At 31.3% G+C, this 15,531-nt stretch overlaps 1 protein-coding gene across 1 annotated transcript; it reads left to right on the top strand.

The window, feature by feature from the left end:
* The first annotated feature begins 4,838 nt into the window (after nt 1–4,838).
* LOC132754023 (uncharacterized) lies at nt 4,839–14,877 on the top strand. The gene is made up of 2 exons (XM_060744611.1): nt 4,839–5,505; nt 10,853–14,877. The coding sequence occupies exon 2, from the start codon at nt 11,858–11,860 to the stop codon at nt 12,827–12,829; it is 972 nt and encodes a 323-aa protein (XP_060600594.1). The 5' UTR covers nt 4,839–5,505; nt 10,853–11,857; the 3' UTR covers nt 12,830–14,877.
* The last annotated feature ends 654 nt before the right edge of the window (nt 14,878–15,531 follow it).

The raw sequence follows: 15,531 nt of genomic DNA, 5'->3' as shown, positions 1-15,531 counted from the left end.
TCTAACACAATGTACCGACTGACATTTGTAATGTAATAAAAAGGGCATTATGACAGGGTAAATGGATTAGATATTATATTTCTTTCATATAATTTTCTTATATCCCTTTTAATCGTTTACTATCAGCTTATGCCATTTAGTCAAAATTGATAAATGTCCAACTCTATGGCGAGCACTATATTAAATTATTCAACATAACTCCTGCAACTGGTTGCTCGTAGAACGCGCACGCTTATAATAATTTGAAATACCTAAAGTTAACATCTGGAATACATGTTAATGCTTTCAAAGCTTTAAATTTTAATCATAAATACTAGACATAACTTGCATAAATACAAAATATCTCGAAATTCGACAATGATGTAATGAAACGTTCTTCAGAACATGCTTGTATATTCTTGTTAATTTATCATATGAAGCATTCAGGTTTCATTACTTCAAGTTAGTTATTTAATTTTACTGATAAAAGATAAACGGATAATTGACTGCATGTTCTTTACTGTAACCCTCTTAATTTGTTTCTGTAAAACAGGTTTTCACTAATATGAATTTAGATAAAGCTATATGTTTATAATGACTTTGTAACATCAGACATTGTGAAAAACTAGTACTTAATGAGAGTATGATAGGTCAGACTGACTGCTTAAAAGACTTATCTAACATTTTCTATAAAGGGTTTACAAATCTCTCGTCAAAACGTGCGCATATATCACTTTTAGAACATATGATTTAAGTCCAGGATATTAATGAAGTGTTTATTCGTTTATATTGTTCATTCCAATGGCCAAATTTTGTATTTCTTTTTCAAGTTATCAAACATGTTTAATGTCAACTACTTAATCTTTTGACGTTGTTATTATTATTACCACATTTTTATAAGCAAGCTTTCACACAACATTATTTTTGATTGCACAGGGACACATTTCCTCACAGCTCAATTTCTACGATATTATACACAATAGATTTGTCATTAGCACTGAAGAACAAAACTCGATATGTAAATGACACAAACAATCACAATGCACTAGAATACTAAATACCACTACAAACGAAGCGTTCATCTCAAACTTTGTTTTCAATTAAGGCTAACATGGACATTAACGATAGCAAACGACATTTGTTCTTAGAATACAAATTAAGTTATCAAACAATCATTAATATTGCTCATTATCAAAAGGTATATTTCCACCATAATCTTTTCGTTTAACCATTAACAAAATTCAGGAAAGTTTGTTCAAAAGACGAACAATATCAAAGATATATAGAAATCTAAAACGACACCATCTTATTTCTAAAAAAACAATTATAGAGTACAATCATATTGGCCTGCGATGCTTTAATGCCGCCTCCTCAATTTCCCAGTCTCCCCCAAAAAGAAGGCTTTTTACGCCTAAAATATTCACTTTCAAAAAATGTCTGTCTGCAGCATGTGTTATTAATGGCCATTTTAATGTCATGTCATGTTAAAACTTAACTGTCAAATGTCGTGACACTGGCATATTTAACGCCTTAAGACAGAAATGCTGCGCTTGTAACAAATGCCAAGTGTTTGATTGAATGGGTCCCATGTCGAACCCTCCGCAAATCACAAAACTATTCACTTTTTATAGAATCAAATCATATAACGGACAAACAATTACCGAACAAAAAGTTTTCTTTGCTAATGCATTTTGTTAGTGCATTAACTTTTGCAGATGCGCCGGACATTAATGATTTGAAATAACGCCCCTGCAGATGTTCATGCTAAATGTTTGTAAGTGACTTTTCGGTCATATTCTAAACCGTAACATTTCAGTTTACAGGAAATTACCAGGACATTCTATTATATGTTCCGGCCTTGTACCAATTGGACTGTGTGAAGTTATTTTGTCTGCTAAATATTGTATCTCAAATCTTACAAGGAGACATTAAGGCATTTTTCTCACATAACAGACAATTCATTCGCTAACTCCATTGTACGACATATTGCAAATTGGCATGTTTTTCATAAGTAAGCATTGACAGAAACAGTAGGTCAATCATATAAATGAAGTCTTCCGAGGTTACCTGTCAGATGGAGCAGACACGTAAATAATGGTAAACATTTAGGTCAGGTCTAATAAATAGGAAACTAATGAAACGTCTTTAAAATGGTTTATGTAATGTTCGAATCCTGTTTGTTATCAATTATATTTAACAATTGTTTGCATGAAATAATTTTGATGTCTGTAAAAATAATTAATTAAATAGAGAAAAACAGAATCCCTAAAGAAAGCTCAACACGGCAAAATTGTAAAATGTTGCAGGCTCGGTTTGATTGAGTCTGTTCAAGGACGGTACTGAAAAGTGAAAGTTACCTTCCACGCCCCCTAGCACCGGCTTAAGCAAAATTCAATATTTAAACACAAAAACTGTGAAATTTTGAATTTAGAAACATCCGCTAATATATTCTTTTTTCAACTATACACTATAGTTTGATATTATCTGGGCATTTCAAGTAATCCATTTGGAAGTACAATGATAATTATGTTTCTATATATTATATCATTTACTATTAATTACACAAAGCATAAGACAATTATAGTACAACATAGCAAATACGATACTGACAACAAAAATATTAAGAAAATAATAATTATAGAAATAGTTCCGTAGAGTGTGAAACGTCAGAAACACTGTTCAAAAGAAATAACTTCGTTACACAATTTATATTGTTTGGAGGGTATTAAATTGGTTAAATAAACTGATAAAGATTTACCGTCATTATATTAATAATTGTCATTGTGGATCTTTTTAAGGCATATTTATAACTATAACATCAAAGATTCCCTTTTGCAAAAACTGTCATTGAATATAGCGTTTCTATCGAATTGGTAAATATTAATACTGCACACAACAATTGAACTCTTAAACATGTACCGATTGACGTCTTTTACTGAATTACAACAAGCTTTAAGATATTTTAATTGGATTGGATATTTATCCCTATTTAATTGCATTCTATCAGCTTATATAATTTAACACTGTGTTCTAAAATCCATCTTTGTTTTAACTGTGTCAGACTTAGAACGTCTCAGGGCATAACACTCCTGTATTTTCACTGAACAATGTAAGAATCGGCGACAGAAGCGATATGTTTTAACTTTGTGATCATGATTTATGCAGGAACTAGAGGTACTGCTCCACACACTTTAGTTGTTTCAATCCGTTTTAATGAGGTCGCGTCAGAGTTTGCTTTACATCATAGAATGTACCATAATCATTATCACAACGTAAAACTAAACAGTCTTAGGGACAGTAACTTATAGACTTGTATCTACTTTTTTCGTCAGTTTTTTTTTTTATTCTTTTGGCATTGCATTATTAACTAATTAACAATTAAAACGAATTTGTTTAGAAAAACACAAAACTGTGAAATATTTAGGTCACTTTATTATCATCAACATCGTTCAAAATCCTTTCATAAAGCTTACGACTGAAACAAAAATTGTACAAACAGTATATTGTTTATTATTATACGTGATTGGTAATTTAGACCCTATTCAGCAGTATATGGATAGAAAAGAGAAAAACTAAAATAACAAAAAATTACAAAACCAAATCATTTATTTAAATCGTAAATGTTACAAATGACTGTTTAGTAATTAATGAGTCTCAACATTGGTAGTTTATTGTTATATGATCTTCCTGAAAATTGCTTTTATCCTTGCGTAAAGGGAAACGATTTATCGTGTTTTTAATTTTTTTTTTTTCTGTTTCCTTGAGTGACAAGTGACGGCTGGGTGTCAGAGTTTAAATTAATCATTTTCAACCGCATATGTATAAATTGGTCTCGTTGCAAATATTTTAATCAAAATTAGTTTCTTCCTTGCAAGAAAAGGACAGCAATTGTTGAATATCAAACTTTATGACGAGCCGTATATCAAACTATTCGATATAAATATTGCAGCTGGACGTTTCTTAGAAGAAAGCGCAAGGATAGGATTATTTGATATTCCTTACATATTAGTCAGGAATATTGTTTAATGATTTAAAACCTCCTTTTCTGCCAAAAATACGAGCACATTGTCATACTTGCATAGATGAAAAATATTTCAAATTTGGACACTAATGTTTTTTTACATAGTAACAATGTTATGCGGCGTTGCTTAGACAATACTTGTCTAGTTCTTGTTAGTTTGTGTCATAAGATTCATTAAGGTTTCACCCTTAGGATATGTTGCCTGCTTTTTGAATTTGTCTTTTGACGTCTTGTCTGTGATATGCAGGCTTCATAATCTCAGATCCTCTTTCAAAAAACATTTTATTTAGTTCCGCTCATTGTTTTCTCGTTAAGGGCACACGCATTTTTTACTTGGGGACTTAACGCCGCTTTTCATGGAATGACACTTCTGTGTCACTTTGTAGGTTCCATGATAACCGCCCTATGAACACATCTGCGGATGATTCTAAATTCAAAATGTCACCGTTTTTGTGTTTAAATGTTGAATTCTGCTGACGCCGGTGCCAACTTGTAACTTGCACTTTACCGTCAATGGACAGGCTCAGTCAAACCGAGCTTGCAACATTTTACAATTTAGCCGTGTTGGGCTTTCTTTAGGGATTCTGTTTTCTCTATTTCATTACTTTATAAAAAGTCATTACGGTTAAAGTATAAACGAGTAATTAGGTGCAATATTTTTATTACTGAATCTATGTCTTTGAAAAAGTGTTTGTGTTCACTGAACATATGAAGATATAATAACAATATTTATATCGTTGCAATGAAACTTTAAAAACTATAAAACAAATCCCGTTTACTGCCCTCGGTGGCCCTTCATTTAAGTTAATTTTTAATGTTTTTCTCTTTCGCGTTGTAGGATAACGGTAATTAGCCGGTAATTAGTTAACGGTATGCATAGACGGATATATTAATTTAATGAGCTGTCACGAATACTATGTTTAATTTAGTTAATTAATAGACCTGTCAACACTAAACGGGAAGTGTACCTTTTGTACTTTAGATCGTGCATATATAATGGGTTATTTAATTGTTTAGCTGTCAACAAATGCATATATACTCTATGAATTATTAAGTTATTAAATCTTAGGCGTAAAGTATTTTAGTATATAAGGGGAGCGAAATATTTGATTATTTAGTGTAGTTTTTGATGTTAAAGCAGACTCACTCACTTAAGGTTAAATTATGCTAAATACGCAATTGGCATTAATTCTTATTATTTTAAATATTTGTATAAGAATTGTAAAGTTGTTAAAGACATTGTTAAAACAATTGTGTTGTATTGGTGAACAGTAAATCATATAAAATAAATACATATATATGACGTTTATAAACTGTATATTGTGTTGACTTGTTCATATTGAGTTTATTCAGATCTGAGCGTTACACTATAAGGGACGATTTGGTGCTCTAGTGACTACAGGATTCGATACACCAGAAGTTTTTTGCGGAACACAACGACGAAGGGGGCCATTATTCGATCAGCCACGGGAACCAGTTTCCAGCGGAGCCAGACACGAGATTCGGTGAGTCTTTTATCCTCTGTTTTTTTGTATTTGTTGTTGGCTTAGGACTATGGCAGAACCAGATATTGCTAGAATTTTTGAGAATTTAAGTAGGGAACTAAGTAATGTTAGCTCTTATGTTGGCACACAAAGTATTTCCCAAGTTATCCCGGCTTTTCAAGGTGATCCGGGGGATTTTAAATTATGGATTAAGAGTATTGAGAAATTTGGGGTATTAAATAGGGTACCTGAGGAAAGATTAAAGCTTGTCGCGTATCAGTCAAGTAAAAATTCGGTTAGTGATTTTATTAATAGACATTTAAGAGATCATCCTGACAGCACATGGGATGAATTCAAAACAGAATTAGGTTCAAGGTTTGACATTATTCAAGATCCACAATACGCATTTTCTTTGTTACGATCAATGAAACAAAACAAAAATGAAAATGTTCAACTTTTTGCAGAACGATTATTATCTTTAGCGGAAATAGCTTATAGGGGAACTGACGGGAATTTAGCTCTGATTGAAAGACAAATTATCATGTTCTTTACGGACGGGTTACGTGAAAATTATCTCAAGATGAAAGTCATGCGAGATAATCCAGATACTTTACAAAATGCAGTTCGATCGGCTATGAATGAACAAAATTTAAGAACTAGGTTTAATTTAAGATTTCAAAATAACCATCATTCCTCTGAATATCACCTTTCTCCAGGGCAAGAACCTATGGAAATTGATCATTTTAAAGTCCGAACTTGTGCTTATTGTAGAAAACCAGGTCATCATATTTCTGATTGTAGAAAAAAACCTAGGCAAATATTACAGGTAAATTCTGATATCAGATACTCTACCTCGAATAACGGTCAATATAGATCATCAGACCGACCTCATGACAACCAACAAAGGTATTTTAGGCAAAATAATGATAATTACAGACAGAGATATTACCCTAGGGGAAATTTTGGTAATAATGACAGATATACACAGGACAGACAATTAGCAAAACAAGACTGGAAATCTAAACTTACTTGTTTTAGCTGCGGGCAAAAAGGTCACATCGCTAGGAATGTAAAACACAAATGCGTTATACGCCACGAAAAAACTAATTAACTCTTATTATAGAGTCGATAATAGGAGAAATAAGAAGTCACGTGTTTTCAATATTGCAATTTGCGGTAATCCTAATTCTTGTTTTATAAAAATTGGAAATGTTAGATTTAGAAGCCTTATTGATACAGGTGCTGAAGTATCGATTTTATCATTTAGATCTTATTTGTCACTCAAAAATAAACCAAAATTAATTCATAAATCCGCGAATCTTCAGTCTGTAAATGGTCAATTTTTACACGTTAAAGGTTGTATAGATCTTACATTTAAAATTGGTTCAGTAAAGAAAAACACATAAATTTTTTGTGGTAGAAAATATTAATCGAAGCGCTATTTTAGGGAGAGATTTTTTGTCGAAAAATGGTGTTCGACTTTATTATGATTTAAATTGTTTACGAATTGATCACCATTATATTGCTTTAGAGGAAGATATACACGTAGCTTCTATTGTTAGACTCGAAAATGATTGTGTTTTACAACCTCAAACATCACACATAGTAAGAGGAAAATTAAAATATTATCATGGTTTATTAAAGGAAAATGTTCCATATGAATTGTCCGGCAAAATTGACTGTGACATAAATTCTGAACCTCAGGTAAAAATTATAGATTCAGTGGTATACCTTCATAGCCATAGGCAAATACCTGTCATGATAGTAAATAATACTCACAAATCTATTAGGTTAAGGGCAGGTACTTCACTCGCGCAGGTAAAGGTTGTTGACAGATATGAAATATCATCCATAACTCAGAACGTACTAAAAAACACGTGTGAGCCAGATTTTTTTGATGATATTCAGGTACCAGTTCAGCACGCTAATATGCTTAAAGATTTTTTAAAATCAAATAGAGATGTTTTTGCTAAAGATGATTCAGAATTGATAGGTACTAATACAATTGAAATGAAAATAGACACAGGTGACCATCCACCAATTAAATTAAAGCCATATAGAATTCCTTTTAAAAATCTTCAAGATACATCGGACGCTATAAAACAAATGCTTCAGGCAGGCATTATTACACCATGTCACTCGCCATGGTCATTCCCTCTGGTCATTGTCTCAAAGTCTGACGGCTCCAAGCGTTTCTGCGTAGATTTTCGAAAACTTAATCAGATAACAGACAATACAGCGTATCCATTGCCTCGTATTGAGGATATAATAGCCAAACTTGGACATTGTCAATATTTTACGAGTCTTGACTTAGCGAGTGCTTTTCACCAAATACCTATTAGAGAAAAAGATAAACAAAAAACAGCATTCTCAACTCCAAACTTTGGCATGTATCGATATGAGCGGTTACCTTTTGGATTAGCAAACTCTCCAGGTTATTTTCAGGCTTTAATGAAGATAGTTCTTAAAGACTCTGATGATTTTGCTATCAGTTATATCGATGATATAATTGTATTTAGTTCTAATTACGAGGATCATTTAAAGCATATAGAAACTGTTTTCCAGAGGTTACGGCAACATAGGTTAAAACTCAAGTTGAAGAAATGTCAATTCTTACAGGCTGAAATTGAATATTTAGGTTTCGTGGTTAATCGCCATGGCATTAAACCAAATCAAAACAAAATAAAAGCTATAAGAAGATTATCTCCACCTACTAGTTCTAAACAGGTTCGCTCACTTTTGGGTATGACTGGATTTTATAGATTTATGATTAGATCTGGAACAAAAAGTTACACAGAAATTATATCGCCTCTAATTGACTTAACAAGGAAGAATATTAAGTTTAACTGGACACAGGAATGTCAAGAAAGTTTTGATTTATTGAAGGAAAGTCTTACTTCAATTCCATATGTGGGTTTTCCTGATATTAATAAGCCTTATAAACTGTACTGTGATGCAAGTGAATTATGTTTATCGGGGGTCTTATCTCAGGATTGTGAACCAAACGACAAAGGTTCTTATGTTAATCAGAAGCCAATTTATTTCATATCACACCGTTTCAATAAAACGCCAAGAAAATATTCCATAGTTGAGAAGGAATTTTTGGCAATATTCTACTGTGTAAATAAACTACATCATTATTTACATGGCGCAGAATTCACTATCTATACTGATCAGAAATCATTAATCCACATTCTAGATAAGCCTTTTAACAATAAAAAAATACAGCGGTGGGCAACTGTGTTATCAACTTATAATTGTAAAATAGAACATATCCCAGGAAAATTAAATGTAGTTGCAGATTTCTTAAGTAGACCAGCAAAGCCACAGGAAGAATTAATTGAATCTGAGACAGAGTCAGAAATTTTCAGCGATATTCCAGATAACATGTATGAAATCAAACAATGTAATGCAATTAATACAAATCAGGTAGATGTCAGGAAGATAAGCGAATTAGCAGATGAGCCTAATGAATTAATAGTTGAACCGGTTAAAAACTTAGAAAATTTAAACATGCAAGTTGAACAAGAAAATGATCCAGAAATCGCTTTAATTAAATCAAAATTACAACAGAATAAAATGTCTAAACATGAGGAAAAACATTATATTGAGTTAGATAACATTATTTATTACATTTCGAACTGTGACGACGAGCCTTCATTAAGACTTTTTGTCCCTAGGCAATTACAACAAATGATAATGACAAATTATCATAATTTTGGTCATCTAGGAATACAGAGACTTTTTGCAACTATAAAGGTCAAATATTATTGGCGGAATATGATTAAAGATATAGTTTCAATTGGAGAACAGTGTGTGGCATGTAATAGTAGAAATTTAAAACCAATCAATAACCAAACTTATGGAAACTGAAACACCAAAAATATCCTTTTCATATCATAGCAATAGATGTATTGGGACCGCTGCCGCTTACTGCATCAAAGAACAGGGTTATTATCTGTTTTTGGATCATTTCACGGGTTTTATTGAAGCATTTGCGAGTCCGGATAAGTCAGCCCAGTCAATAGTACATTTCTTTATGACAGAAATTTACAGTAGATACGCTTGTCCCAAAAGATTGTTACAGATAACGGGTCTGAATTTGTTAATTCATCTTTTACTAATATGTTAGCAGAATTAAATATTAAACACGTACGCTCCACACCCTATTCGCCGACTAGCAATGGTGCTTTAGAACGCAGAAATAGAGACATAGTAAATTTTTTATCAAACTGGTCAACAATAATTCAAGAGAATGGGATATTCACTTAAACTTAACTTTGGCCGCCTTACGATTCTCGGTTTCATACCAGAACAAGCAATCGCCTTTCTTTAATCTATATGGAAGGGATCCTACGATTCAATCGACGCACTTCTGAAGCCTCGAGCAAAATATCACGGCACAGATTATAGTCAAATCATATTAAGTGAAAACCATAGAGCTTTTCTAACAACATACAAAATGTTGAAAAAGAATAAAAGAAAACGAGTCGAGAATGCGAATAAAAATAGATCAGACGTTACTTTTCAAATTAACGACCCGATTTACTACAAAAATTTTAAAAGGTCAAGTAAATTAGATTCAAATGGATTTCCCTATTACCGTATTATAGAGCAAATTGCTCCACTCACATATGTTATAAAAAAGTCAATTAGATCAAAATTACATAAAGTACATGCACGGCAGATTCGTTTAGCAAATGTTTTAGATTGGGATATTCCTAACCTTCAGGCAGAGGGCGTTCTTGTCAGTATGTTGTTCGCCCAAAGACATAACTTCGACCAATGAAAGTAACTCTGATAGCTCAGATTCGACGGACGAAAATAATGATGAAAATCAAACATCGCCCGCGGTGTTACGTAGATATAATCATCAACTAGACGATTCAGACGTGTTAGACCATGTTCCTTTGTCACATTTACAAAAACAATTAAGACAAGAAAATCAAATGTCAAAACCAGACTCATTAACTAGCGACAAAATGGACAATGTACCTTTATCCGAATTACGCGGTCAATTACGTAATCAAACTTATACAGGTAACAAAAGTGATGCTTCTAGCCATAAAATGTCAACAAATAGCTCAGATTCAGACGAAAGTCAAGTACAAACAAGGTCACTCGTAAATAATCATTACTCTTCTGACACAGAAAGTTATGAATTTAATGTTTCATCTATACAAACACAAAAGAAAAAACGTTTTCTCCACAAACGCTCCAAGCCTCAGTCTTCAGATTCTAAACATCAATCTGTCAATAAATTGTTAGTTGAATGTTTATCTAAGATACTATAAGCAGATTTTGTTGTTTGAATCAAAGTAAATTTTTTATGTTACTTTAAAAAAAATGCATTCAATTTATTTTTCAGACATGAAGATGTTTATATTGAGTTGCTTATTTCAATTTGCCTGGGCCATGACTAGATATGATAATGTTATTTTTTCAAAAGTTAATGAAATTTCTATAACAAAAGCGCATTGGAACGCAATTTTAGTTTATGATACTAAATTATTCAGCACTTATCTCACTCAAATTTCTACTAATGTTGATACAGTTAACAAAACGTTGCTTGAAATGAAAAAACATTATTTACAAACTAAAGATGAAGATAACTTTTTGCCTTATTTACAGACAATACATGACATGAATTTAGACATCAATAATCTCCGACTAACATATGATAACGTACTAAATCAATACACAGATTTTTTAAGCCTTTCGTGACACTAATAAACAAAAAAAGAAGTATTTTTTGGCTTAGGTAAAGTATTTCGATTCTTATTTGGTACTGCGGATAATAACGATGTTCAATCTATTAAAAGAAATGTTAATAAATTAGCTTCAACACAAAGAAATATCATGCATATTGTGGAGGATTCGCTTTCTATTCTTAATGTTTCTCAGTCACACATTATGGAAAATCATAACAAAATAAATGAAATAATCCATGCATTAACTTCAGTAGAAACTCAAATACATAAATGGAAAATTGCTTTTGAGAGAAGTCTTGAACGTTTTAAAACATATTCTGTCAATAGCAACCACATTATGTTAATATTAAACGATATAAAATTTGCAGTTTCCTTGGCAGCTTTGCACATCAACGATTTTAAAGATAAATTAGATGTATTGAGTTTAGCACAGTGTACTCCAAGTTTAATTTCGCCAGCTTATTTACTTCAATTATTGTTAGATATTCAGCTCCATGCACCCAAAAATTATGCCTTACCAGCCGACCCGAAAACACAATTGTTCAAATTTTACAGACATTTAAGCACCACTACAATGTTTTATAAAAGACCATTTACTTATTCAAATTGAAATTCCTATTACGGAATTAAATGAGAAATTCGAAGTCTATAAAATTTTTAATATGGAAACAGCGTATACTTCACCGAATAACTCTTCAGAGTCTGTAGTTGCTAAATACAAGTTTGAATATGAGGGTTTAATCTATAATAAGGCGAGAACAAAATTTTCAGTTTTAACAAGAAAAGAACTTGATAGTTGTCAAAATAATTTTTTGAAATATTGTCAGATATCAGCTCCAATTTATCAAAGAAGTGTTTCCAAAATGTGTGTTTCCGCATTATTTTTACAAGACGACAACGACATTCGTAACAACTGTAAAATTATGGTAGACACAAATGCAAGGTTACCAAAAGCTATTAACATTCTTGATGGACGATGGATTATTAGTTCTGACAAAGACTTAAAGTTTGTAATATTATGTGACAATATACAAACAAACAGACAGGAAGTAATAGCAAAAGCGCCGGTTTCCATAATCTCTTTAAATCAAAACTGTAAAGCTTTTAATAATTACCTGATTTTGACGCCTTGGTTCAATAAGAATTCCACAGTTCATTCTCTAAATGGAGATATGCACTCAAATACATTGTTCTGGTCAAACACATCAAAGAACCATTTATTTCAGACACTAAATGAAAGCTTACATCATTTTTCAAGTATAAAGATACCAACTGATTTAAAACCTATAAGTCATATACCGCTCGAAGCATTAGTCTCTAAATTACATTATCTACAAACGATATCGTTAGATAGCGATAAACCATTTCCTTTATGGGGCATTATTTTGATTATATCTGGGGTTATTTTTTCGATCATTGTGATTTTAATCAGTGTATTTTTCATACGAAAACGTCTTTCAAAAAAATATGTCTCTGTTAAATGTCATGGTCCGGAGTTGATAATGAATGCAAAGGGTAGAGATAAATCACTCTATAAGCTCGTGTCTAAGATGTCAGAGATGGACGACAATTCTTCAGAAAAAATGGAGCAGCTTCAGGGTTCTATCCTCTCTTCATTATATCCAAAATTGTAGACACTTCCAGATAGACAACATTAACGTAAAAGAGACGTCAACATCAGAAGATATTCTCAAGATAATAGGAGAACTGTCAACTTAACATATAATTATAAATGAGTGAAGTCTGAAATATACATAAAACGCACTTTTGTTGCACATTAGATAATAAATAACTGTCAAAGAAATGACAATGTTATCAGTTTGACGAATTAGTTTGTTAAGAATGAAACGTATAAAAACGTTGTTCCACCATCTTTGCAGTACAGTAGTAAAACTTTTTCTGTGCGAATTACTGTACTCCATTTACAAGGATATCTTATTGATACTTTGTTATTTTAAACTGTTCACAGTGTGTTATTTTTATATTACAAGGACTTGTTATATTTTGAACTTGTAAATTTGGAACAGTGTTAGAAATTATTACATCTAACTGCTAAAAAAAAGGAATTTTTTTCGGAGGAAATATTGTTTGAACAACTCGTGTCATTTGAAAATCTACAGTTTTTTTTTGAGTTTAGTGTTACTACCGTGAAGAAAATGAATACCTTTATCCGTCGCTTTAATGTTGGTATGCTCTTCAGAGCATATCTTTTTGAATATTTGGTGGCTAAGGTGCTTTGTGCAATCGAGGAACGGCCAGCACCATATTGTGACATATGTGAGTCAGCCACGCAATGTAGTCATCATGTGGTGCATAAAATTGACATCATTTCTAACTTTACGTGGTGTTATTCAAAAACTGTTCTAAACTTAACGGGGAAGTTAACTAGGCATTTCTTCCTCCTACGGGCAGAACGGGACATTCTAGAACGAGTAGCAGCACGAAATCAACAGGCCTGCGACCATTGTCTAGAACTGGAAATTACACCGGTAGCGTTGGGAAATCTTGTCAATGACTGTCGGTTCATGGAATCGATTTTCGACCGGTTATTGAACAAAGCTGAACATGCGACAGCAAGTCACTTTATCCGCTCTGGCAGACCGCTCAAAGATGTAAAATGGACGAAGTGGATTAGAAGACGTCACCAAATTTATTTTATTTTATGTTAAAGATTATTATTTTAAGAAAATTCGAAAAATTTTTAAGTAAAACAAAAAGAAAATTTAGATATTAAGTATTTCATGGAAAATCTTTCATTTAGTTTCTTTTAAATCTTATTCGGTCAGATTTTTTATATTTTATTCTTTAATTTTAAATACCATTGTTTATATCGTTATTGGTGACAGAGTTTTATTTACATTTTTAATAGTTCTTTGATTTCTATTTTCAGGTTCTGGTTAAGGGTATTATACGGGTTTTATATATTTCTTTTATTGTTTTTATTTTGATTTTCTTATTGTTTTTTAACACTTTTAGTAATTACTTTGATAACAATTTTTACTGCATCATTTCTGTATATATATAAATGATAGGAATTTAAGACTTCCACTGATTAATTTAAAATATTTGTTTTTTTTTCTCTCATTTTTTTTCACATGCTAATACACATTACATGTACATGTTTCTTAATTTTATATTTTATGTCGTTTCAGATTAACACGGAGGCATAATCTCCAGGATAGATATTCAAAAAGCAGAAAAGAAACTACGTTTCATGGACAAATTATACAGACAATGTGTTAATTTTATAAAAAGTGTATTTTGTGTTTTCTTATTTAATACATAGTGTAATTAATTCTATTCTTGGAGATTCTGCTTTCGTCAACAAGAAAAATTTTAAAATGTGAATTTAAAAAATTAGGACATACCGGTGTTAAAATTTAATTAAAACTAAGAAAGTGATTATGTTTTTTTTAGGACAGATAAGTGTTATTCTCGCAATACAAAACAGTGTTATTTTAGGACAATTCAATCAGTGAAAATAGTTATATATACGGAACATTTCTTGTTTTCTCATATTAATATAAAATTATATTCTTATATGTTTGTTAACAGAAATATGTAAAGAAAAAAAAAACTATTAAATATGATTTGTTTTAAGTAATATTACTTTCAATTTTAAACTTGTATATGAATAATTATATCTCTTGCTATATATAAATTGTAAAATGTCAATTGCTTACCTTTAGTTTTTTTTTTATTTTTGAGTTCGATTTTTTTCCTTTTTCACTCTTGAACCTATTCTTAGTCATTCATACTTAAAAGTGACATATTTTTTTCTTTAAATAAGTTTTATTTTAAAATACCTGGAAGTATTTTTAATTGGTCGGGAAGATATTGTAGGATAACGGTAATTAGCCGGTAATTAGTTAACGGTATGCATAGACGGATATATTAATTTAATGAGCTGTCACGAATACTATGTTTAATTTAGTTAATTAATAGACCTGTCAACACTAAACGGGAAGTGTACCTTTTGTACTTTAGATCGTGCATATATAATGGGTTATTTAATTGTTTAGCTGTCAACAAATGCATATATACTCTATGAATTATTAAGTTATTAAATCTTAGGCGTAAAGTATTTTAGTATATAAGGGGAGCGAAATATTTGATTATTTAGTGTAGTTTTTGATGTTAAAGCAGACTCACTCACTTAAGGTTAAATTATGCTAAATACGCAATTGGCATTAATTCTTATTATTTTAAATATTGGTATAAGAATTGTTAAGTTGTTAAAGACATTGTTAAAGCAATTGTGTTGTATTGGTGAACAGTAAATCATATAAAATAAATACATATATATGACGTTTATAAACTTTATATTGTGTTGACT

Source organism: Ruditapes philippinarum, unplaced genomic scaffold, assembly GCF_026571515.1.
Source record: "Ruditapes philippinarum isolate M1 unplaced genomic scaffold, ASM2657151v2 ctg472_1_1_1_1, whole genome shotgun sequence".
NCBI lineage: Eukaryota > Metazoa > Mollusca > Bivalvia > Venerida > Veneridae > Ruditapes > Ruditapes philippinarum.
The sequence above is the reverse complement of the archived record's forward strand: the minus strand, read 5'-3'. Positions and strand labels throughout refer to the sequence as shown.

What these genes read in the sequence shown, in the direction of transcription:
- LOC132754023 (XM_060744611.1), top strand. Translation starts at nt 11,858, where the DNA reads ATGGAAACAGCGTATACTTCACCGAATAACTCTTCAGAGTCTGTAGTT.